Source organism: Cygnus atratus, chromosome 15, assembly GCF_013377495.2.
Source record: "Cygnus atratus isolate AKBS03 ecotype Queensland, Australia chromosome 15, CAtr_DNAZoo_HiC_assembly, whole genome shotgun sequence".
Lineage (NCBI taxonomy): Eukaryota > Metazoa > Chordata > Aves > Anseriformes > Anatidae > Cygnus > Cygnus atratus.
The window spans coordinates 17,105,676-17,130,282 of record NC_066376.1 but is presented as its reverse complement, the minus strand read 5'-3'; the positions used below and the strand labels follow the sequence as shown (position 1 = coordinate 17,130,282).

Below are 24,607 nucleotides of genomic sequence, written 5' to 3'. Positions count from 1 at the left end.
GTTCTGTTTAATAGCACAATTCCACTGGCACACTTGTCTGTGTACGAAGGGAATGTTTTAAATAACTGCAGCTCTAATGCTTCATCCTGGTGGAGGTCAGGCTGCCCATGCTCCTAGCGGTTGGCTCAGCACAAGGTACCACTTTCTTTCCTGAAATCCCAGGGGATCAACAAGCAGGGACCCCTCTTCTACTGGTGCTCCCAACCTTCCTTCTTCTGCTCCTTCAAATCTACAAGCATCTCCTCTTAGAGCCACTTTGTATTCCTATTCCTAACTACACAGCAATTACCAGAAAATATTGAACGGCCAACCGTAGCAGCCACTAGAGGACTTTGTCAGTCCCTCCTACACAGAAACTTGGGATATATGACCTTATAGAAATCTACAGTTGTGCAGTTTGTACTGTTTATGGCACCGGATATTCCTGTGTGTGGTTCTAAACTGATTTATGAGCATAACTTTTTGTTTCTTTGCTTTTGAAGTTTGGAAGTTGTTACAGAGTTAAAGCTAATTGCAAACTGAGTGACTGACACAGCAGGAGAGATTTCTGTCACAACATCATCTTCTCCAGTTGAATTGCTCCTAGAGGTTGGCATGGTGGTGCATGTACATATGATGGGACTCTTTCACCTTTAGACTGTAACTTTGCCTTTTAGCAAGGCAGGAGATTCCCCACAGCTGCTTGTAGCCCCAAGCACTGCACTTCAGAGGGTGAAGATGCAATGAAGTAATTCAGGTCATGCTACTACTTTTTGAGTAGTAAATAACAGCGCGTTTTGCTCAACAGTATAGCTACTGTATGTGTAAAGACTTGAGGAGACAACTTTAAGCAGTGATAAGAACTTACTTTGAACAGCAGATGAGACCTTTTAGCCCTCTGAGCAAGCAAAGTGGCTGAACCAACACTGAAATCTGCAAGGCAACCAAAAGTTTAATTAGTCTTCTGTTTGTGAGTAGCATCGCCCGGCTGACAACAGTCGTTATTTTGTCTATTTTGTCGTGTATTTTGTGAAAACTAAGCTGCAAATGGACACGGGTCATTACTGACTCCCGTTAGTGGTGACGGCGTGAAGCGAATCTCCTCAGGAGAGCTCGTCAGGTGTGCGCGGTTACCACCGGGGCTCACCCGAGGTGCCCGGAGCCGGCTTTCTGAACACAGCCTCAGCTCTTCAGTCAAGTTTTTTTCTCTCCAACGAAAAAGATGACTGTCCTCTCAGCTTCAGCGGAGATACGCTCTCCGTGAAGCAGGCTTTGCCTTAACATGACTCTCGCTCCGGTCGGCCTCGGGCCGCTCCTTCACTCCCTCAGCGGCTCAGCCTGCCGGCTCCCCCGGTCCCGGGGCTTTTCGCACCGAGCCCGGCCGGGAGGAGGAACGGGCGGCCTCCTGACAAACAGCCGCCGGCCGCAGGACCACCGGCCCCCGGCGCCTCTGCGGGGCGGCGGCGCTGAGGAGGCGCGTTACCACGGCGGGCCGCCGCGCGAAATGGCGCCTCCTGGCCGCCCCGCCATGTCCCTCCCCGGGGGGCTCCCTTCCCCGCACACAAGCCCCAGTGGGCGCCCCCCGCGCCGTCCATCCTCGCTGCTACCATTGAAAGCGCTCGCCGCGGAGCCTGGCAGGTACTGCGCCGTCCCTCAGTGACGGGCAGCGGGTAGAGCGCGGCTCTCCCGGGCGGCCCGTCCCGCCTCGACGGGCGTGCATCCCGCTCCCTGCCCGCCCTCGGCGGGCTGCCACAGCCTCCCCCAGGCACCCCTTCCCCTTCTGCCGAGCGGGGGCGGCGGAGCCCCGCACTCACGGCACTGCCCCGGCCGCAGGGGGCGGCGGAGTGGAAACGGGCGGGGAAAAGTTTCTGCCGTGCTCGCCCCGTCCCTCCCTCCCGGGGCGCACACACACACGCACGGAGACACCTCTGCCTTCGCAGGCGGCCGAGGGGCACTTTTGAAAATTATTTTCTTTCCACACCCAGCCCGCGTCTGACATCATTTCTGCAGGAGGGAGGGCGGGAGCAGCCGCCGCCGCCGCCAGACGGTTGCACCCGGGCGGAGAGCCGCCGCCGGCTCCCGGCAGTGAGTAGGGCCGGGCCGGGCGGGGGGTGACAGGGGCTGGGGCCCGGCACCGAGACGGGACGGGATGGTGTGGTGTGTGAGGGAAGGGGGGAGACGCTTTGCAACCGGGGAGAGGAAGAAACCGCGATAAAAATACAAAAATATAATCTGGGGGGTTGTTTACTACGCTGCCCCCCTCCGTCCCGGACACGGAGCTCTCCCTGGCCGCCCTCCGTGGGGCTGTGTGGGGCTGGGCCGGGCCTCCCAAAGTTCGCCGTCTCTCTCCTCCGCTCCTTTTTTTTTTTTCTTTTTTTTTTTTCCGTCGTTGTTGATGGGATTTGAGTGGAGTTTGCGTGCACTACGATAAGATTTGATTGTTTTTGGCAGCTCACCCCCTCTAGTGGAAGGAAAACACATTTATATATAATTCAGTGCAGATTTCGGTTTATGGCATTTTTGCCAGCACTAGGCGTTTTTCCACTTGAGTCGAGCTACAGGTCCAAAAAGCCATTCTGCCTGTCCCGTTGGTGCTTTCTACAGCTGTGATGCCCGGCTGATACCTGGGACGTTAACGTGCCAGGTACCGGAGGGGCCGTTCAGCTTCAGCAGTGCGGGCTGCTCGCGGCGCTGGGTATTCAGTCTGAGAGGCCAGCTCCTTGTTTGGACATCTCTGGGATGAATACTGCACAGCTCGCCTTTCCTTGACTTCCCCAGGGCTTGATCAGAGCCTGCTGCCACCAAGAAACCTGCCGCTCGGCCGCTCCGTTAAATTCTTGGCACAAATGCTTTGTTCACATGGTGCAGGGAGGTGGTGTGTGTGTTTTGTTTTGCTTTGCTTTGCTTTGCTTTTCCCAGCACCTGAGAATACTTTGGAAATGATGAGTAATTACTGCAGTTGAGCATCATAGAAGTATCTGACTTGATAGAGGTGTGTGGAGAAACCCACGGGATAGCTGTAATCTGCACATTTTGATGTGTAAAATCACATTTTCTTAGAGTTCTTTAGGAGTTTTAGAAATAAACAACTAGGGTTGGCTAGTCTCCATCAAAAAAGAAAAAGCAGCACTTTCTCTTCCCTTACTTTCAGACTCCTTACATCCAGTGCTGGTATGTTAGCTATGTAAAGTAAGCCTTCTTGCCTGCCCGAGCAGATATTTTTGCTGTCGAATGAAAAATACCCTGTAATGACATTTCCATCTGGACCTGCTCTCTGACTTGAATTTTGGAAGCTTTGCTGCCCAGGCACTGTTGGGCAGTTCAGGAAAAGGGCTGCCGGGATGGATGGCAGGTGGCTGCAGAGCTGGGCAGGCAGTAACCCACGCAGGTGGTTCAGCGCGGGGAGAAACCTGAGGCGCCTTCTGCATCCCATTGTGAACTTGTAAAATCAAGCTGGAGAATGGATACCTGGAGGAAGGTTCCTCCTCCGTGCTGAATAAAGATGCGTACAGGTTTTGTCACGTCAGCTGCATGGCTGATGTAGATTTTATCAAGTAAGCCACATACCCAGCCAGGCCAGGCTAGGCTGATTTTGAGGAAACCAGGAATTATTCTGCTAACTGGTTAGCCGTCAACATTAAGTGTGAAATGAGTGAAATGCATTAATACCATGAAATCTCTCACAAGATGATTGGTTTCGTGTTAGCATACTCCTTCAGGAAAGAAAACAGTCTCTTGATATAATTTCAAATAAAAACAAGACAATGCCAGTAGACAAGACACTACTGGTGGTGTATGCTTTATTTGTGGTCTCTGGAAGGAATTCTGTCATAAACACCCAAACAGTGTTGGTTATGTTGTGGATCTGCCAGTGAGGAAAAACAGTGTATGCTATTTGCTTACACAGATTTAAAGCCTTGCTAATAATGGAAGTTGTTCAACAGACAGAGCAGGTCAAGACTGACGGCTGCACTCGGCCTTCATGTTCTCAGATGAGCTCTGTTGCTATTCTCAGATGCCATAGTTACTGTTTCTGGCCAACACTGCTTAAAAGAACATCTTCAGCTTCATCTTATAACCACTGCTGGTTAATGATTGATCGTCCTTTGATTTATTAGTATTTCTTGCTTCCCAGTTGTTTTGTATCTTTCTGTCACTTCCATTTTCATGCCTTTTATTTTGTGGTGTTGTTTGTCTCAAGGTTGTTAACCATCTTGGCTTTGAAGTTCCTACAGTGATTAGAAGAATGTTGTGCTGATGAGTCCCGTATTGGTATTTAGAGGAGCAAGACCTTCCTCTGTGTTTGCTAAATATATTAGTTGTAGTCCGTCTCCTTTCATAATGCTGTTTCCCTGTCCATTTAAAAATGAGAGGTATGGCAGCACAAGGAGACTCTTTCTTTTTCACTTCTCTGGTTTGTGCATATTCTGGTTTTGCACTTAGACTTTGTGTTCTATTTGTGTCTTGAACGTCATGTAAGACATGACACCACCACATAAATCACTACAAGAATGCTTTTAATTAGAGATAAGTAGGTCGCTGGGGACAAGGTTTTTATATTGCTAGCCAGCAGATGGTGTTCTTTCCAGGTCCTACTGCCACATTCCTGTTGGAAGAAGATCCAGCAGGAAAAGGGACTGTTTTATACAGGAACTAATAAGAAAGAGATTTACTCTGAAGTGTACCAAACACTTTATATATAAAATCCATGCGATATTTCAACACAGCCAAATTTGAAAGTAGAAAGGAATGCACATCTTTTATTGAAATCACATTGGTCTCAGAGGGAAAGCAGGGGAAACATAAGCCACGGTGCTAAGGAATTCCATTCATGGAGCTGTTGGAGCTGTTCAACGTTTGTTAGGTTTTGTTTGCTTTTGGGATGCTCAAAGCAAACCAGTGATCTTTGTGGTGTGGTCTTGGTATTTACTGTCTTTGTTGAAAGCTTTACTATTTTAGAGAGGAGATAATTTTGTAGCATATATCTCACTATATCAGGTGATGCTCATGACTTCATCAGGAAGATAAGCATCTCAGTTTTTAGAAAATAGATCTTGCTGGGTGGAATTCAAGAGAAAGCCTGATGGCCTGAATTCATCCATCAAAGGAATTATTATTTCTTCACCAAATAGGGAAAATGTAATTACACCTTTTTATTTTGCCTGTGAAGTTTCATGGGCAGGTTTAATGATGGTATGTGCATGCCAGATGAAGCTTCATAATTTGGGCGTGACCTTAAAATACAACCCTCTGGCTGTATAGAGACATTCACAGGAGTCTGTAGGTTGAGCAGAAAGTGGACTGACTCAAGCACCCTTTGGAGATGGCTATAGGATATATATTTGTGGTTTACTTCTCTGGTTCTTAAACGCTACGCCTTGTCTGGAACTGCACAGGGTGCAGACAGCAGAGGTGGGCAGTCTGAGCGCTCCCTTGGGCGCCCAGTGCAGGCACAGAAGGGGACGCATGCCCTTCTTCCAGGCAGAAGTCCCTGGTGCTGCTGCTGAGCTCTGCGGTTTTCGGGCTCACCTGGTCTCTAAGGCTGGCAGCCCTCAGTCCGTGGGAGCTATAAACCGGCAGCGTAACTCAAACACAGAACCAAGCCAGGCATGTAAGGGCAGCCCGCCCGGTGCAGGGGGCCGTGGGGTGGATCGCTGTTGGGGCAGGAGGTGGCTGGGCTCTGCTGCCACAGAGCCGTGCAGCTCTGCAGCGAAAATGGTATTAGAAGTCCTGCTGATGTTCACGTGGTGATCTTGAAGCTTCCCTTTCCATTGCAACAGTTACAAACTAGCACCTAAAAATGGTGTTCAGAAGGTGGATTGCTGGGTTGAGTATTAAATCCAGTCCTATGCCACGGTGTTGCTGTGAGACAAAATAGTAGTAGTAGGGGAAGAGTTTGCTTTCCATTTTATAGCCAACTGTTCTACAGTCAATAGAGATGTTATTTTCACACTCCTGATAGATGATGTGTAAACTCTGAAATAACAAAAACCCAAATTTCCCAATACGGTGCTAGTCAGAGCCAAATCAAAACAAGCAGTTTGAAAATTTTACAACAGTGAATGTAACACATTTAATTGCTAGCAATTTCCATAGAGCATCTGCCAAAGTTAAAACAATATCAGCTTTCATTTCTACTGAATTAAACACATTGCTTTCAATCTGGAAAAACAGACCTTTTCTGCCTTTGTTTGTTGGTTAATTAGGTGGAACAACATAAATCACATGAGCTGTTCTGTTGTATCTGGATTAATCTTTGGATAAGCAGAAGTCTATAGTCAGTAGAGCCCAGTTTCTGAGATCTGATCACATAACTTTGTTAATTCTGGAATTAACGCTGCAGGTGTGGGTTTTGTTTGTTTGCCTTTCTATTTTTTCTATTTTTTCTCATTTTCTACTTTCTTTTTTCTTTAATTTTTTTTTAATTAGATCAGACAGATGACACATTTAAGCTGTCAACCTGATGAAAAAAGGTCTGGCGTTACATGTGGTCTGTCCCTCCCTGCCCCGATGAGGCAGTGAGTGGGGACAGCCTCAGCACTGAAACGTGGCCATGCGGTGTCTCGAGCAGGGGTGAGGCCCGGCCACACCTCAGTTCAGTTACTTGCTGCAGGAACAGGTTCCCAGGCAGCTTCCCACAGCTCAGTAGCTCGCTGGAGCACCCGGTCCGTGTCCCTGTCCCAGCTGCAGGTGGCCGTGTGCTCAGCCTCTGGGCCTGCGGCAGGACAGTGCCAGCAGCCTGCAGTGAGCTCTGCGGCCCCGCACCAGAGCTGCCAGCGCTGGGAGGCAGCAGGGGCTGGTGTAGCACCTTCAGGAAGAGGTACAGGCCTTGCTCTTTGCAGCTTTACCACCCACCTGAGAAATGAATCCTGCCTTAAAGCCGCTTGCATATTGTTGGTCCCACGGTCGCGTCCTGTGTTACTCCACCGAACAGATCTATGCTTGGCTTTGCTCCCAGCAGCACCTGAAGTCTTTGAAGGAAAGGAGGGAATCCAGCAGTGCCAAGGCCATGTGTATCCTGCTAAAGCATGTTGCAGAAAATATGGAGACCCAAACCAGGCTGTTGGGACAAATTTCACAGGTGTACCCAACTGGAGGGACCTCTCGGGTCAGCAGCCTTACTCCCCAGCTAATTCCCACTCCATCACATAATCCCTGTTTGTGAAGGCAGCTCTTCTATTTATTTATTTTTTTATTGCTTTGGTAATTATAATGTTGTTCCAAGAACCTGAGAGCTCTGAGAGTTATAATTTCCATCCTGAATGTGCTCACACCTGATTTATAGCCATTTATTCTCATCTTTAGGTTACATGGTTCTTTTTCCTTCTGTGTGTCTGCCTTGACCTGCAAGCAAGTGCATCGCCAGTCTGTCTTTGTCTTTGGAGATGAACAAGCCAGAACGAGAAGTTCTTGTCTTGTTTAGCTTAGGAGAACTAGCCTGTAGTACTTTTAGACCAGCTTCATTGTTAAGAGGTTTATAATGTATGCCACAATTTTGTTTATACTGAAGTGGTGTCTGGTGCACAACTTTGACCAAACTGGCTGAACAGAAAGGCTGTATTTAATGCCTGAAATGGTGTGTGTGTGTGTGTTTTCCAAATTTGTAAGTATACAATTAAGCTCTACACATACACACTTAAAGATATTTAGTAGTGTTTTTTCGATGGCTCTGTGAAAGAGAAAACATGCATGTGTTGCAAGAGACCCAAACATATAGTATACTGGCAGTTCCTTCTTTGAAATTACTGCTGGATTTTCTCAATTTTTGCCTCTTGAGAATGGATCTCTTGAACAGAATGCTGCCACGGGGCATCTTTCATTAAAAAAGTTAGCATTTTTCTAAAGGCATGTGACTATTTAAACTGAAGGTGGATGAGCAGGTGGTGGAGGGCACAAGCAACAGCCACACAATGGGAATGAGAGGGGAAGTGTAACCCTTCCAGGTGTTACAGCCACATACCCTACACCAGTGTGCTTTGTGTTGGACAGGTTAAGTCTGAGATTAGGATTATCTGTTGTAAAAGTGCAGGTACGTGATGGCTTTAGGGAAAAAGAAGAACGTATTCTTTTCAATCAATTTTTTGATTGACTTGTGAGGAAGGTGCTGGTTTGTGGATCTGTCCACCTGGTATAGATAGCTGGCTTCTATAATTGCAGATTTTTACCCGCTAAGTTGTCTTCTCAGCACATGGTGGCTGGGACACTTCTCTTCCAGCTCTTGCTGGAGCATTTGAATACATCTATTTTGAGTCTTTTAAGCTCGAGACTTTTTCAGGTTAAGATGTCGAAAGGCTCCTTCTCCCTGTGGGTGCCACTTCCCCACACCGTGGCAGGGCATTGTGCTGGTGTTTTCCCATAGGCCCTGCCTGTTTTCTTTGCTCTTCCCACAAAGGCTCCATGGCAGAGCGACTTTGTAGTGCATGCAGCAAGGCCACAGTGAAAGGAGTGGTAGGGCAAGTCTAAACCCGGTCTGAACTTGTTTGCAAATAAATGACCGTCAGAGTTACAGAAGTGGCAGCAGCACTGGCATCCCTAGGTCAAAGCTTTATTAAAAGCATTCCTAAGGAATAAGAAACATCAATTTCTTTGGTTCTCAGTAGCTAGCAGCTAGATAGCCAGTTTCGCTGCAGTTTTTTTCTTGTTTTTGATTGGAAAGGTATGGGATAGCAGGGTTATAATTTCCCAGACCTCAGAGTTCTGGTTTAATAGCGCAGATCTGATGAGGAGGATGTGTTGAGAGTGGAGGAAGTCCAGGGAAGATCTGCCAGGCCTCACTGGCAGAGTGGTAAACATGGTCTGTCCTGCCTTTGGTAGTGGGGTTTCTGAGGAGGAGCTAAGATTTAGCATGAAATAGTTTCATATAGAGCTGAAATGGTGCTTCAGGGTCCCCTCACACGTAGGTCATCAGTAGGCCAAGAACATGAGGTTATTCACTGTAAGTTTACTGTTCTTCAGGCAGTCCCGTATGATGGACAAACATCCAACTGCCATAACAAAAGGTTTTATTAAGCCGTAGGTGCACATTTACATTCACCTTGGTGCACGCAAACTGCAGGCCTCAGGGCGTTGGTTTCAAGGCAAGACTTCCTGAAAGAAGTTGGATAAAAACCAGGTCACACTGTATCGTGCCAGTTTGTCTCCAAGCCCCCGTACTTCACTGTAAAATCCAACAAGCTGACTCTCTTAGCTGCTGAGATTGATGGGTTTTAAGATAGCCTGCTGCAAGAGCACCAAAAATACAGATCTGCAGAATATCCTATTTTCATTTTTTGCCATTGAGTCAAACAGACCAATATTCTAGTCCAAAGAGAACAAACCCTAAAAATATGTTGTGAATTCAGTTTTTGTGGTATTGATTTCTTTTCCTTTTTTTTTTTTTTTAACGTAACAGCAGTGATTGCATATAGGGAACATTGTTTCATTTCCTTCTGGTTTCCTTGCTTTGTGATGAAGGACTTTGGATAGTAGCTGGATGTGTAAGGGTCCTTTAAGTCAAGTAACCCATTTTACTACCTACTACTGGAAAAATTACGCTTTCCTGTCCTAACTGTATGGGACACTATCTACAGAGCCAGAGTTCAGATGTATCCGAGAGCGTACATACAAGTTACAAATTACATACAAACCTTCAGTGCATGGACCTAAGGGGATTAATATAAAAATAAGCATTCTGAATCTTTTTAGATTTTAAAAGTTTGCATCTGCCTAGTTCTACAATATCTTCAATTCCCTGAGAACAGAATATGAGCACAAATGGAGAGACTGCCACATTTGCTGGTAAACCTGTATTTTTAGCTGCTGAATTACACTTACAAATAAGACTTTAACAAATGAGAAAACAAATTTTTCTTTGCAGGTTGTACATCTGTGCGCTCTAACAGTAGCAGCTCACTTCATGCACCAGAGAGCTATCAACGTGTTTTTCAGGGATTACCAGCAGCAGAGTCTTTACATGCAGTAAATCTACATGCAGTGTTAGTTTTGTGTTAGACAAATGATCCAACGAGAATTATTCAAATGATGAATTAATGTATAGATACTACCACAGACGGTGAATACGGCCAGAGTGATACAGTCATGGGCCACCAGTATTTCATACGCCACTAAAGGTTGAAAATAGAGGTGTAACTGGTATTAGAAGAATTAAGGAAATTATATTCTAGGCATCTCAAGGAGGTTTTAATCCAGTATCACTTGAATGAAAAAGCAGCTGGCAAGAGCAAGCAGTAGGTGTGACTGGAGTTTATATAAGTGGTTTACCAGCAGGTAACCGCATAGCAGTGGTGAGGAAAGGTGGCTGCAGGAGGCTGGTGGCACCTCCTGCATAACAAAGAAATTAACTGGAAAAAAAGCTCGTTAGCAGAGAATCGAGCATTAAAACAATGCTGTGGTACCCAGTCTTATGTGTTGGTTGGCTTGGAGAATATTGAAAGGATGAAGTGTATAAAGGAAGTATGAGTTTGAGGATTATTTGCCTTGTTTTAAGGAATGTCACTCAGTAAATTGTAGCTTGTAATGTTGGTGTTCCCATTTGTTAAATTAACTTGGGCAGAAGTAATGAAATTGGGGTGAGTTGTTTCAACTGGTATAATTGTCCTCTTGGTGTTAAATTTCCTGAATTTCTTGTCTTTTATGTTGTTTGATATTTAGGCATTAGAGAACTGTTGAAACCCTCAAAGCTTTTGATAGGTTTGCTCTCTGAAGTTACTTCACTTTTGGTTCCAGTTTGGAGAACCACACAAGAAAAACAGAACCCTTTGTATTTGGTAAAAGAAAAAAAAAAAAAGTGAAAAAGTTTACCGTGTCCCTCCATTCCTTGTAAACCAGGGAATATTATGGATGTTTAGAGACAACGGTACAGGCACAACATGCGCTGACTCCTGAGTTGTGTCTGTGTCATGAGACGCCATGGGATGTGGCAAGAACTCGGAGCAGAATGAAATGCTTATCATGTAAATCCAAACGTCTTATGATGCATCACAAGATGACAAGCTTCTCATGCGACCAGCATACAGCCTTTTCCTTCTAGCTTCACAACTACAGTCTTAATTATAGCACCGAGGGGCAGAAGAATTGCTAATTAAAGAGGCTCGCTTTGATTCGGTTTTACAGTGGTGACCTCGAGAAAGTTCAGCCGAATCGAATCCTTACTGACAGCCCAAAGACCTGCTGTGCTGGTTACGAGGAGGAATCTCGGCTCAGAAGGCTGCAGTACGCTGACCTGTTCAGCAGGATCCCCGGCCCCTTCGCTGGGGTGTGTCTGTTCAGCACGCCCGCCGTGGGCGACGGGCAGTCTGCGCGCCCAGCTGCCGTCTGCGCCGAGCAGGAGCTGTGCTGTGGGTGCTCGCCCTGCTACGTGCAGGGCCTGGCTGCTTCCAGATTTTCTCCACGTGGGGGCTCAGGTGAAGATGAGACAAAGAAGTCATCTCAGGAAGTGGGAGCACGAGACAGTGTTGTGGGAGAAGCTCTGGTCTTCTCAATGCACATGAGCATGGGATAAACAGACCGTACGATGTACATGCTTCTCTGGTTGCAAAAGCCAAGGATGCACAAACATGAGAAATAGCCTGGTGGCAAAATGGAACCGCATGGGATGAAATGAAGGCATGGCTTGTGGAGATCACATCTGAACTGGACAGTAGCGATTAACCTTCTGCTGAGCTGGCCAAGGCAGAGTTTTCCTTTTTGCTTGCTTGCTGTACTAAACAGCAGAAGAAATTCAAATAGGCATGCCTTTTTGTACTGCTGGACATTAAAGATAAGGTTTATCTTAGAGATAAAATGAAGCTTTTTTTGGAGATGTAGGGGTGGAGCTTGACATAGAGAGGCAAGCCAGTTTTGTAACGTGTTTGCTTACTACACAGAAACGTTGGGAAGCATGGACTTGATGCCTTTTTTTTTTAATGCCATGTAGTTCTGTGAGTGTTGTATTGTTTTATCTTGTAAAAATGAACTTGCCTCTGCATGTCTTGAAGGCCCTTAGCCACCTCTTGTAACGCACATCATGCTCTAATACTGAAAGTGGAAATTACTGCTTCCAATACTACTGTATTACTGAAAAAAATAAAGATAACTCCAACTGCTGCATTTATCCTCCCTGCGCAAAATCAGGCAGCACTAGAGTATTACCCAGGAACAGTTCTTTTGTACTAATTGAGAAAAATGTTTGTTAATATAACTGGCCTTCTGTTTTCAATGTGTTTTATGCAACTGTCCCGCAACATAACAGCATTTGTGGGAAACCTTATTGCCACAGCAAATCTGGATGTGTTCAGTAGGATTCTCCTAACTTACTCTTCCTGGATTCAATGGTAGGATGCACTTTTAACTCAGCCGGACCTGTACATTTGGTGTTACCACATACTTTGTGAAGTGGTATTAAATGCTGAGTCTTGCAACTGAAGAATTCATATTGTCATCCAATGTAACTCTTAGCACAATCCCAGCATCTCTTTTTAATGTCAACTGCGATGAAGTAAGTCATATTTTAAGCTCTCTGTTCTCACAGCTTTGCTGGACTTTCCTCCAGTGATGCAGTACAGGGTGTCCTGAAATAGCTGCAGAGTGGCAGGAGAGCAGAGCTGGAGGCGCCTCTGGAGGTCTCCAGTCCGGAGCCCTGCTCCAAGCATGGGGTTGGCTCAGGATGCTCTGGGCCTTGCTTCAGTCAACTTACAAAGATGTCCAAGAATGGAGAACCCCCAGACTCTTGGGCTCAGTTCCAGTACTTGATCGTGCTTATTGAATATGTTAAAGCATTTTTCACGATTGGATTATTCCTTGTTGTAACTTGCGACTGTTGCCTCTAGTCCTTTTGTTGTGTATGTCTGTGAAGAGTGGCTCCATCGCCTCTATTAAAAGACATCTGTAGTGGGTCCAAAAAGCTTTTTTGTGTTTGTGTAGAAACTATTAAAATAATTGGAACCAATTTGGGGAAATATGAATAATACCTTTTGCATCATCCCAGTCTCTGTCCATGCCTCAAGGCAGTGTACTTAAAAATTAGAAATACCTTGACTAGAGAGCATCATGCATATCACTTCAAATGATAGAAAGTACGGGTGATTCTACCCAGAAAGCTTTTGATCAACACAAATACTCTTACCTATAATCAAGCAACTGAAACAGGAAAGATGAGCGATTTAAGAGTAAGAATCCTGACAGAGCAAGAAGCCTTTTCATAGCAGCGCGCACTAGCACTGGTAGGTAGGGCAGTGCTTCCACGTCTGCAAAAAAAGGAAATGAAAAAAATACTCCAGAATCCTCTATCACATCACACATCGATACCAAAATTTTGTTTGAAAAGTCTGATCGTTTATATGCATCTTCTCAATATAGTTGTCGGTAGATTCTTGTTTATATGTAATACTATGAGGTGCTAGAGCACTGGGATTTAAAAAATGTGTTTTCTGTTCTCATTAGTAACCACTTTTCCTGACTGCATATATTAAATGTAAAAGGTAGGGTTTTAATCTAACCTGAACTGCTGGTGGTTCTGCTGAGCAGAACTGAGCCAAGTTAAACAGCAGAGCAAGCTGACCTGTTCCTGCAGGTACTCTCCATTTTGAGAGAGGGAGGCAAAAAGCAGATGTTGATTTCGCTGCCAGGTGGCACGATGCTGGCTTGGCAAGCTTTGGCAGGCATTCAGGCTGCTGCTAAAAGCTGGAAACAATTGTGAGCCTGAAGAGAACCTTTGAGGAACAGTTAGCAGTGAATAAGAAGCGGAGAGGACTACAGCTAGCGTGCAGACTGGGATGCTACCAAAGCATTTTGATAGCAATGAATAATTAAAACACTAAGAATTCTGAATGCAAATGCAAACAGTGTTCTCCGAAATTCTCCATGCAAAAACCTAAAGACATCATTTGCCAGCTCACAAGAGAGGAAAGGAGCTGCCTGCTTCTAGGAGAGGTACCCAGGCAGGCTGCTGTCAAGAGTACCAGGGGAGGAAGAGCTTCTTACTTAGAGAGTAGAAGAATCTTGAATATCCAAAATAAACTTTTAAATCCCAGCTTTGTCTGGGCTGAAGTAGGACTGGTTGCTAATGGGCTGAGAGGTGAAGTCTTTTCTGCCTCGAGAGCAGTCTTTTCATCCTCGGGATGTGGACACTGTAGGAGCTCCTGCATCAGCACCAGCTGCATCACAGGAGAAAAGGAGAGATTGAAATCTGCAGGTCTTCCTTTGCTCTCCTGGAAGCAAGCAGTGGTTATCTTGCCTTGGTATGAACGACCTGGAGTTGGTCTGTCTCCTTTCTTCCCCCAGGGGGATTTAATACCTGTATCTGCGTGCGGTTGCTGTCGCGCTGTGTGCTGGGCAGTTGTAGCAGCTCATGAAAGGAGCCTGGCCAGCAAGCCAGGAGGAAGTGTCTAAAAATGGCTGTTAGGAAGGTTATTCAGAAGAGAAGCATGAAACTACTCTTACTGGCCTTTGTGGTTTATTTTGTGAAAACAAAACTAAATGCTCTTTCATTTAATCTTGTCTTTATTTGGGAGAAACATACACTGTCTTCTCATCACCCATACATGTTTATCCATCCTGTTTGAAACACTTCTGTTTATGGCTGAAAGCAGTAAAACAAAAACATTCAGTTGATCGAAATTAAGTGGATTTTTTCCTGGGCTGGCAAGTCTTGATTTTGGAAGATTGGTTTTAATTAGGTTACATTTTCTCTGTCTCTCTTAATTCATGACACATCACGTAATAAGATATATTGTTAACCTTAAAATAATAGAGTGCAATTTGATTCTCTCTCCTTATAGGGCAGATGACTGTTGCATTATTGTCTGCTTAGATACCATCTGTGCAACAAATGAAACTCTGGAAAAAAACTAACCACAAGACAAGAGAGTGCTGTGTGAAGACTGGTACATTTTACAATGAAAATATTTTGATGTGGCATTATACAAAACCACAAAATATCTTCCTTTCCTTCTTCCTTCCTTTCATTCAAGAAAGGCTCGGTAGAGAGCCATGAATGACATTTCTAGAAGCAGAATGCGGCTGGTAGATTCAGAAGATCTTGAGTCATGTGGTGGAATCGGCTCTTTGGAGGAAGTTACCACTTCTGGTTCTTGTTGTGGCTGAAAAGGCAAGTTTAACAGGGAGAAAGTTGGAAGGAGTAAAAATTTGACTAGCTGCTTCCCTTGTTTTAGGATTTGACATGGCTTTCCAATGCAGTCATTCAAATTAGATATAGAAGTAAACTTCTTCGATCATTTTCTCAAAAGCTCTTTAACGTTGTTTGGCTTTTTGCTCATTAAAACGCAGTGCTGCAGCGAAGCGCTATCCTGCAATGCAGAGGCTGAAGGATTAGTCTGGAACTTCTAGTCTGTATTTAGCGTGTTTATATGCTGTCTGTTATCTTTTTGTTAAAGTTTTGCAGAGTAGTTGTATTTTGGACTGATGAGAGTGCCTGTGGAGCTGCTATTCTCTTCAAAAATGCTGTCAAAGTAGTCCTTTTATTTAGTTAAATTCTCCATCTGCATTACTTGCAGTACGTGTAGTTTGTGAGTGTAGCACACGGCAGTAGGGGAGAGAGGGTTAGACATGAAAAAAAAAAAGTCCTAAAATTACTGCCTTTTCTTCTGCATATTTAGTGTGTTGCATGGATACGATCATTTGACATACAAGAAAATTTCAAAAGCTAAGGAAGTGGAGAAACATACATTAATGTACTGATGAGTGATAACATGCAGATAGTGCCACAGATGGTACACATTAAATACAAAGAAAATATCTGCAAGACTGGGGATTCTTTGTAGAATATTGCATATGATAATTGTTAAGAATTTGTATACAATAAGAAAAAGATAACGGATATGCCGAGCAGTTGCATATTCTTATCTGTCAATAACTAGTTTGCCATAACTATTTGTTATCTGTCCATAGATTTCCTGGGGATTCCATGTCAAAAAAAGTTCCCTTGTGCCTAAGATTTAATTTTTTTTTTCATTTGAGATGTGAAATGGGCTATATGAGGTAAGAAGATAATAGGGGCACTAGAGAGAGTATTAAGTTACTGAACATGAAATAACTAACTGGATTGTTATGCTGCTAACTGATTTATTCTGCTATATCTGTCCAAGCAATTTATTGGAGAAAATGGTAGCCCTAAGTCATTCACTAGTGGGTAAAACTTGTGACTGTAAGAACAAAGGACAACCTGTGTGAAGCCTAAGGTACAACACAGCTGTTCCTACGCGTAGGAGGTAGTTTTTGACACACTTAATTTTGTTCTACCAGCATCCTATTGAAATCTGCAGTTCTTCCCACTTTGAAAGCATGGTCGAAACAGGACCTTACTAAAGCCAGTGAAATTCTGGCATCAAATGAAAATGAGGCCAACGCACGCAGTATGAGGAATAAAATGGATGAGCTGGAAGTCTTGGCCCAGTCCCACAGCTACGACATCATCAGCATAAGCGAAACCTGGTGGGATGAGTCCTGTGGCTGGTGTGTTGCAATAGATGGTTACAGGCTCCTCAGGAGGGACAGGCAGGGTAGGCGAGGTGGTGGGGTGGCGATGTATGTGAAGAATGGGCTGGACTGTGTGGAACTTCAAGTCGGCGATGGCAAAGTTGAGAGCCTCTGGGTAAGGATTAAGGGACGAACAAATAAAGGGGATGTCGTGGGAGTCTGTTACAGACCACCTGGCCAGGACGACAACGCTGATGAATTATTCTTTGCAGAACTAAGAGATGCCTCGAGATCGACTCCCCTCATCCTAATGGGGGATTTTAACTTGCCAGACGTCAACTGGGATCACCACACGGCTGACACGAGCAAGTCCAGGAGGTTCATAAAGCACCTAGATGATAACTTCTTGGTGCAGGTGCTAAGTGAGCCAACTAGGAAAGGCGCACTCCTAGATCTGTTGCTGGAGAACAGAGAGGGTCTTGTGGAAGACGTGGCAATTGGCGGCCGTCTCGGTCATAGTGACCATGAAGTGGTTGAGTTTAGAATTTATGGTGACAGAAGGAAAACAGCCACCAAAACTTCAGCCCTGGATGTGGGGAAAGCAGACTTCGGGCTGCTCAGGGAATTAGTCAGCAAGGTCCCCTGGGAAACTGCTTTTGAAGGCGCTGGTGTCCATCAGTGCTGGTCCATCTTTAAGCACTGCCTCCTAAAAGCTCAAGATCAGGCGATTCCAAAATATCAGAAGTCAGGCAAGCGGGGCAGAAGGCCGGCCTGGCTGACCAGGGATCTTCTACTGGAGCTTAGGCAAAAAAGAAAGTGTCACGGCTGCTGGAAGGAGGGTCAGGCGACGAGGAAGGAATATAGGGATGCTGTTCGTGTTTGTAGGGAGAAAATTCGTGTGGCCAAAGCCCAACTAGAGTTGAAGCTGGCCATGTCTGTGGGAGACAATAAAAAAGGTTTTTTTAGATATGTGAACAGAAAAAGGAGAACCAAAGAAAACATAGGTCCGCTACTAGATGGGGAGGGTGTCCTCACAGACAATGACATAGGCAAAGCAGAGACGTTTAATGCCTTCTTCACCTCTGTTTTCAATGCTGATGATGGGCTTCGGGCACAGGGTACCCTGAGCTGCAGGACCATGACGGTGGGAATGACAAACTCCCAACCGACCCTGAACGTGTGCGGGATTTGCTGCTCCACCTGGATCCATACAAGTCCATGAGTCCGGATGGGATCCATCCCAGGGTGCTTAAAGAGCTGGCAGACGTCATCGCGGGACCTCTCTCAATTATTTTTCAACGATCTTGGGAATCTTGGGTCCCATTGGACTGGAAGCTGGCAAATGTTGTGCCAGTTTTCAAGAAGGGTAAGAAAGAAGACCCTAGCAATTACAGGCCTGTCAGTCTCACGTCAGTGCCTGGTAAAATTATGGAGAGGATGATCCTTGAAGTTATTGAGGCGCACCTGGGGGACAATGCAGTCGTCGGTCCCAGCCAACATGGGTTCATGAGGGGTAGGTCCTGCCTAACAAATTTGATTTCCTTTTATGATAAGATCACCCATCTAGTTGATCAAGGGAAACCAGCTGATGTGATCTTTTTGGACTTCAGCAAAGCTTTTGACATGGTTTCCCATCGGATCCTACTGGACAAAATGTCCAGCATACAGCTAAACAAAACCATCATACGATGGGTGAGCAATTGGCTGACGGGCAGGGCTCAGAGGGTTGTGGTAAATGGGGCCACATCTGGCTGGCGGATGGTCACTAGTGGGGTCCCTCAAGGCTCCATTTTAGGGCCAGTCCTCTTCAATGTCTTTATAAATGATTTGGATGTAGGACTAGAAGGTGTTTTGAGCAAATTTGCCGATGACGCCAAACTTGGAGGAGTTGTGGACTGGGATGAGGGTGGAAAGGCCTTGCAGAGAGATCTGTACAGATTGGAGAGCTGGGCGATCACCAACCACATGAAGTTTAACAAAGGCAAGTGCCGGGTCCTGCACCTGGGACGGGGCAACCCTGGCTATACAGACTGGGCGATGAGACGCTGGAGAGCAGCCCCGCAGAGAGGGATCTGGGGGTTGTGGTTGACAGCAAGTTGAATATGAGCCAGCAGTGTGCCCTGGCAGCCAGGAGGGCCAACCGTATCCTGGGGTGCATCAAGCACGGCATTGCTAGTCGGTCGAGGGAAGTGATTGTCCCACTCTACTCTGCGCTGGTGCGGCCTCACCTCGAGTACCGTGTGCAGTTCTGGGCACCGCAGTACAAGAAGGACATTAAACTGTTGGGAGAGTGTCCAGAGGAGGGCGACGAAGATGGTGAAGGGCCTAGAGGGTAAGAGGTATGAGGAGCGGCTGAGGTCACTGGGCCTGTTCAGCCTGGAGAAGAGGAGGCTGAGGGGGGACCTCATTGCAGTATACAACTTCCTCGCGAGAGGGAGTGGAGAGGCAGGTGACCTATTCTCTGTTATCACCAGTGACAGGACCCGTGGGAACGGTGTGAAGCTGAGGCACGGGAAGTTTAGGCTGGACATCAGGAAGAGGTTCTTCACCGAGAGGGTGGTCGCACACTGGAACAGGCTCCCCAGTGAAGTAGTCACTGCACCAAGCCTGTCTGAATTTAAGAAGAGATTGGACTGTGCACTTAGTCACATGGTCTAAACTTTTGGGCAGACCTGTGCGGTGCCAGGAGTTGGACTTGATGATCCTTATGGGTCCCTTCCAACTCGGGATATTCTGTGATTCTATGATTCTATGATTCATAGTTGGAAAAGTACTTCTCTAAAAGTCAACATGAAGGAGTGTTTTATACCCTTGCTGGAGAAGCTTGCAGAGACTTCTCTGTTTACTCACTGCAGCCACCTCACTGGCATGTTACAAAATACACCTCTTGGCTTCACTTCAAGTTGAGCTTCATCTTAACACCAGTGGTGCTGGCTACTTTTCACAGGTAACAAACCGAAAGCTATAACGCTGATGTAAAGACTGATTAAGTGAAATCTTCTGCCTCTGGAGACGGAATGTGTGCTCTGGAGCTGAACTGCCTATGATGTTCTGAACTCTTTAACAGCATCAAACACACTCGTGATGACCTTGACCACTCATAGTCACTGCGAAATAGTGTAATGACAGGTTGAGCAGTTAACAGCTTTTAAAGAATGATCATCTATGCTCTTTTTTTTTTTTTTTTTTTTAAACAGATTTATCTTGGACTGAAGTCTCCTCAGCTCAAGGATGTTGATTCTTCTGGCTTTCATTATTGTGTTTCACATAACCTCAGCAGCACTGCTGTTCATCTCAACTATTGACAATGTACGTGTCATTTCTTCTCTTTGTCCTTCAGACACCCAGGTTTTTCTTTGCTTTATACCATGTACTCTTACTTACAGAATTTCAGGTTATTTTCTAGGTATGTTTTGAATCTTAGAAGTCTTCCACCAACCTGGTAGAAGAACAACACCATGTATAAGAAAAAAAAAAATCTATTCCCGAGGTTTGTTCTTGTGTAACACTTAAAATCATGCAACTAACTAAAGAGGTGGCTGCTTTTCTTCAAACCAGCCTCAGATGAGGATAATTTCAGACATGAATTTAACTGTCTCTATCCACTTGAAGCAATTTCAGCACAAAGTTTTTGAATCATGCAGCTTTCTTTTCAAATTTCCTTTTTATTTTTGTGACCAGAAAGAAATTATCTTCCAATATTTATATCTAGCTCTCAATCTGAATGACCTCTAGAATTTCTAAAGCACAATGATTGGTCCTCTTAATGGTGCACTGGAGTCTTTCTTTCTTTAAGAGATTCAGTGAATGCTTGACAAAAAAATTGTCTGCTTGAAATACTTTACCTTACTCACTGAAGCTGGTTTGAATCCCAGTCTTTCCAGACACTATGCTCTAAGTAAAGTGATGTATTAGCCACAACTTTGTATTGCAAAATTGTACAGACTGAGATGTTATTTTTCAGTCAGGTGGTTGATTGGGTACATTGAAGTAGGTCATTAACTGAGCACTAAAACCAGGTCGTCTTAACCTGCTCCTTTGAATATTTAGAAAGCTAGGACAGTGGACAAGTGAATTATTCTTAGTTGAGGTCTGCTACATTAAAAAAACAAAACAAGAATAACAACAACAAAAATTGTTATAGAAATACAAACCCATGCACTCTGCTTTGTGTCATTAACTACTTTTAAACAACTGCAAACTTAAACTGTGTAACTACCTGCTATTACATTATATCACCTTCACAGGTTTTATCTTGTCATGAAAATCATTTTGAAAGGATTAAAAAGCATTCAAAGCTGAAAAAATCATATATGAATATATTGGACTAAAATCAATCACTTGGACTGAGAAAAAATAAAAATGGCTTAGTACATCTAGAGAAAGTAATGGTTTTTCCTAAAGCCAGTAATTGTGTTACTATGACACATGTGGCTGCTGTCATAATACACTAGTGTCTTTATTAGTGTATTGTTTGCTAAGCTGCATGGTATTCTGTGAGGTTTCTGGAATGTCTGCATAAGCAGCAGATGCTACCAGGAGTCATATTTAAAAGTCATATTTTTCCAAATCTAGTCAAAACAAAGGCCTGGGTAGCTGTCGGAACTGGAATGGATTTCCTGAGGAAATGCCACTTGTGTGGAGTGCTTGCAGCATTTCCCAGGCTACCGTAAAAATCTGTTCAGTCACCGTAGTTCTATTTTGCATTAAATATTAAAACACCAAACCAGAAATACCACAGGGAGATCTTAATTTGTCACTGCCAGTCAGATGCCATAGTCTATGGACTGCATTTGCACATTGGCAGCACAGCTACATTAAGTTGAGATTAGCTCATGTCAGTGCCAGGAACCAGAAAATTTATAAAGAGGGCTTCTGTTTCACCTGTGTATTACCCTGCTATTTCTCAACCCTTTAAAGAGCTGTGCATCCCAAACAGGGTATTACGGATGAACAAAGCATCCTTATCTAGATATCTTAAGGAGTGAGCAGTCACCAAACATCCAAGATTTCTGTCCAAACATAGAAAATCCCTTGTGCTTCAGGATTGCCATCTTTTTCTTCTTTTTTTTTTTTTTTTTACCTACACAGCTCTAAAATGAAAATGATACATAAATAAGGAAATACTCTTTATTCCAAAATACCTAATAAATAAATATGGAAAGCTCAAAGTTGTCTGAATTGTCTGGCTTTAAATTCCTCATGTTCAAACAGGTAGCAACTGATGCAGCCTTTAGTTTCTTGGTCAGTAGATGACTCAGCATCAAATTTATCAGGAAACATGTAGAAAGACCTCTGATACCTTTTCTCTGCTTGTTACTCCCCAAATCCAGGTCTCAAACAGGGGCACTGAAGCTTTCAGTTCTTTACTGGGAACACAAACTTATTTTCTAACTCCTGAAGCTGTTGGCTTCCCCTCCCATCTAAAGATACAGAAGAGTAACACCTTTCTTGCCCTCGCTTTCTTGAGACCTAGCCTGTATGAATGCTTTTAAGCACATTAGAATTGAAATTTAGTTTGAATGGTTAAGTAGCAAAATGAACATTGTTCCAGTTGATGCATCTGATCAGGAGCCACTAGGATAACTAAGGAGGGAGGGTTTTTTGTTTTGTAACATTTCCCCCCACGCCCCTAATTTTTATTTATTCATTTATTTTTGTGTAAGAGCCCTTTGCTTTTATTTTGCAGGCCTGGTGGGTAGGAGATAATTTTTCTACAGATGTCTGGAGAATGTGTACCACAAACACTAGCACCTGCAGAGCTATAACTGATCAGTTCAGAGGTGAGTATTTCTGCATGTGTATGTCTCAGTTCCATTAGTGGAAGATTGGTAAAATCACTGCAAAGTAATACATTTGTTCAAAAAATTGCATATGCTAACTGCTCCTGTTTTCTAAAATCTTTAATAGTGGCTTTTTGGAAAAGCCAACTATTGCAACAGTTTCTGTAAGAGGAAAACAGAAGAAAGGGTAGCCCAGTGCAAGAGAGTAAACACAAACAATTGTGAATGAGTGCCAAAGTACTCTTAAAATACTAGATCAGGTAAAAACAGTGAAGTCATCTGAAAGTGGCTCTGCAGTGATAGAATTTGCCTCTCAGAACTGAACTTTAGCTTTGAAAGAAGAACATAAAAGAGTACTGGCTGCTTTACAGGGATGGGAGAAAACTAAGACCGTAATCTGAAGTTTTAACAAAGATAAATTAACACATAGCACAGCCTAACTTACCCTACTTCACCAAAATAAATATTTTTTTATTCTCAAGTGCTACGTTTGCTGCATTCCCACACTTTCAGTCTTTGTGTATATTAATGAAGTAGATGAAGAGCCATGTAGCCTTAAAGTAACTTGGCTGCCTGAATGTCAAATTGGCTTAGGGCATTTAGGGCATATCCATACTGCAGTGAGACAATCCTGCTATGCACAGGCCTATCTAAAGTAACGTGAATTACCCCATGCTTGGGGTAGGTTTGATGTCTGTATTACTATGCATTCATTGAAATTAGGTACCAGAACTAGGTAGATTAAATGTAGCTGAGGTATGTCTGCTGTTCACAGACATGCTGACTGCAGCATAGCTATGTTAAAGCGGAGGTGCTACAAGCAGCTTATCTCTGCAGTTTGGCTTGTCCATATCATTGCAGCCAAGTTACATAAACTAGCTGCGTGTAGTTAAAACTTTATTGGTCACTTTAGCTCCTAGTTATAAAGGATGATTGGCAGGAGCAAAAACCTGTAAGGAATCTTTTGTGCTGAGAGTGGCTCTCACGTCTGCATACTTCTTATGGAATAGAGCTGTCTCCAGCTCTGGTGAGAGGCCTGGTTCTGTAGCTGTAAGTCATCTTGGACACCTGGCACTTCCACTGTGTTTTTAGCATATAGAGGGTAGCGAAGGATGCGGTATGTGAGAATTAGTCTCTCTGGTGTTTTATTCAGATTTATAAAAAGCTTTTAAGTCTTTAATCCACTGGCTGTATTAATACCAAGAAAGCAGAGAAGGGCCCTCCTAGGCAACACATGCCCACCTGATTTGCTATATGTGTTGAACTCCTGTTTAGAGAACATAGCTCTGCCCCTCTGCTCATCGCAGTTGTAGGCAAAGAGAGAGACTGTGTTTTTAACCAAGGCTGCTTTTGTTTTTGCAGAGTATCAATCAATTCAGGCTGTTCAGGCCTCCATGATCCTCTCTACTATTTTCTGTTGCGTGGCATTTCTGGTTTTCATTCTTCAACTCTTCCGTCTAAAGCAAGGAGAAAGATTTGTGTTAACCTCTATTATCCAGCTCCTGTCATGTGAGTGATTTTTCAACACTTGTGAATTTAACGATTACATGAAAGTAGGAAAGGGAAAGGGAAAAAGGCTTCAAAAAGAATGAGCCGTATGAGAAATCTGTAGGGCTCTGCAGGTCATATATTCTGCATATTTGTTTAAAAATGGAACTGCTCCATTCTGTACTATTTAGTCAGTTAAAACAAGGATAATATCACCGCTCAGAAGTCATTTAAATTTTGAAGGGAAGATATCTAAGATTCTGAACATCCTGATAAAACTGAATAACTCTGCAATTGTTATAGGCAGGTTCTTCCTTCATTTTTGTTAGTCCTTAAAACTATCCAGATGTTTAGAATCATTTTGTGTTCTTTGCAAATGACATGAATACACAACAGCACTTCACATTTAGTCCCTGCCAAAGAAACTGAAAATGTGTCCTGAAATGCTCCCACTTTAGTTTGAGAATGGAAAATAAGTGTTTGCAGAAAAGGACACTGATGGAAGTCAGTGAATAGTTATTATGCATATTGACAGTATCCAAGGTTACTAAATTTTGCTGTTTTATTTCTCCTCTAGGTCTGTGTGTTATGATTGCAGCTTCCATTTATACAGATAGGCATGAAGAACTGCACAAGAGCAATGAATATATCCCTGAAGTTTCTGAAGGCCAATATGGCTATTCCTTCGTCTTAGCCTGGATTGCATTTGCCTTTACTCTGATCAGCGGCATTATGTACCTAATATTAAGGAAGCGTAAATAAATGTCAGCAGCTAGTTATTTCTGTCACTACAGTACAAAACCAAATTCCAATAACCATTATGTATATAATCATTTACATGGTTTTGTAGTAAAGGTATTGTTTCTCTAAAAATGTACTGTGTTCTTGATATGAAACAGAATACAAAAAAAGGCAGGTTTAATGGAATGCCTGGCACCAACAGG

General features: G+C 44.0%; 1 protein-coding gene and 1 long non-coding RNA gene across 3 annotated transcripts in view; one reads left to right on the top strand and one right to left on the bottom strand.

The window, feature by feature from the left end:
* LOC118249214 (uncharacterized) overlaps positions 1–1,696 on the bottom strand; it is a 42,744-nt gene extending 41,048 nt beyond the window's left edge. Inside the window, exons 1-2 of the long non-coding RNA XR_004778985.2 lie at positions 1,587–1,696; positions 848–912 (exon numbers count right to left, since the gene is read on the bottom strand). This is a non-coding gene — a long non-coding RNA (uncharacterized LOC118249214). The remainder of the gene's footprint in view (positions 1–847; positions 913–1,586) is intronic.
* Positions 1,697–1,790: 94 nt separating this feature from the next.
* On the top strand, positions 1,791–24,536 carry EMP2 (epithelial membrane protein 2). 2 transcript variants are annotated; one of them, XM_035548951.2, is made up of 6 exons: positions 1,879–2,064; positions 14,736–15,064; positions 19,590–19,701; positions 22,082–22,175; positions 23,538–23,684; positions 24,241–24,536. In XM_035548951.2, the coding sequence occupies exons 3-6, from the start codon at positions 19,624–19,626 to the stop codon at positions 24,423–24,425; spliced, it is 504 nt and encodes a 167-aa protein (XP_035404844.1). In that variant the 5' UTR covers positions 1,879–2,064; positions 14,736–15,064; positions 19,590–19,623; the 3' UTR covers positions 24,426–24,536. The 2 variants fall into 2 exon arrangements, with proteins under 2 accessions (XP_035404843.1, XP_035404844.1); XM_035548950.2 differs by lacking the exon at positions 14,736–15,064 and having other exon boundaries at positions 1,791–2,064.
* Positions 24,537–24,607: the final 71 nt, after the last annotated feature.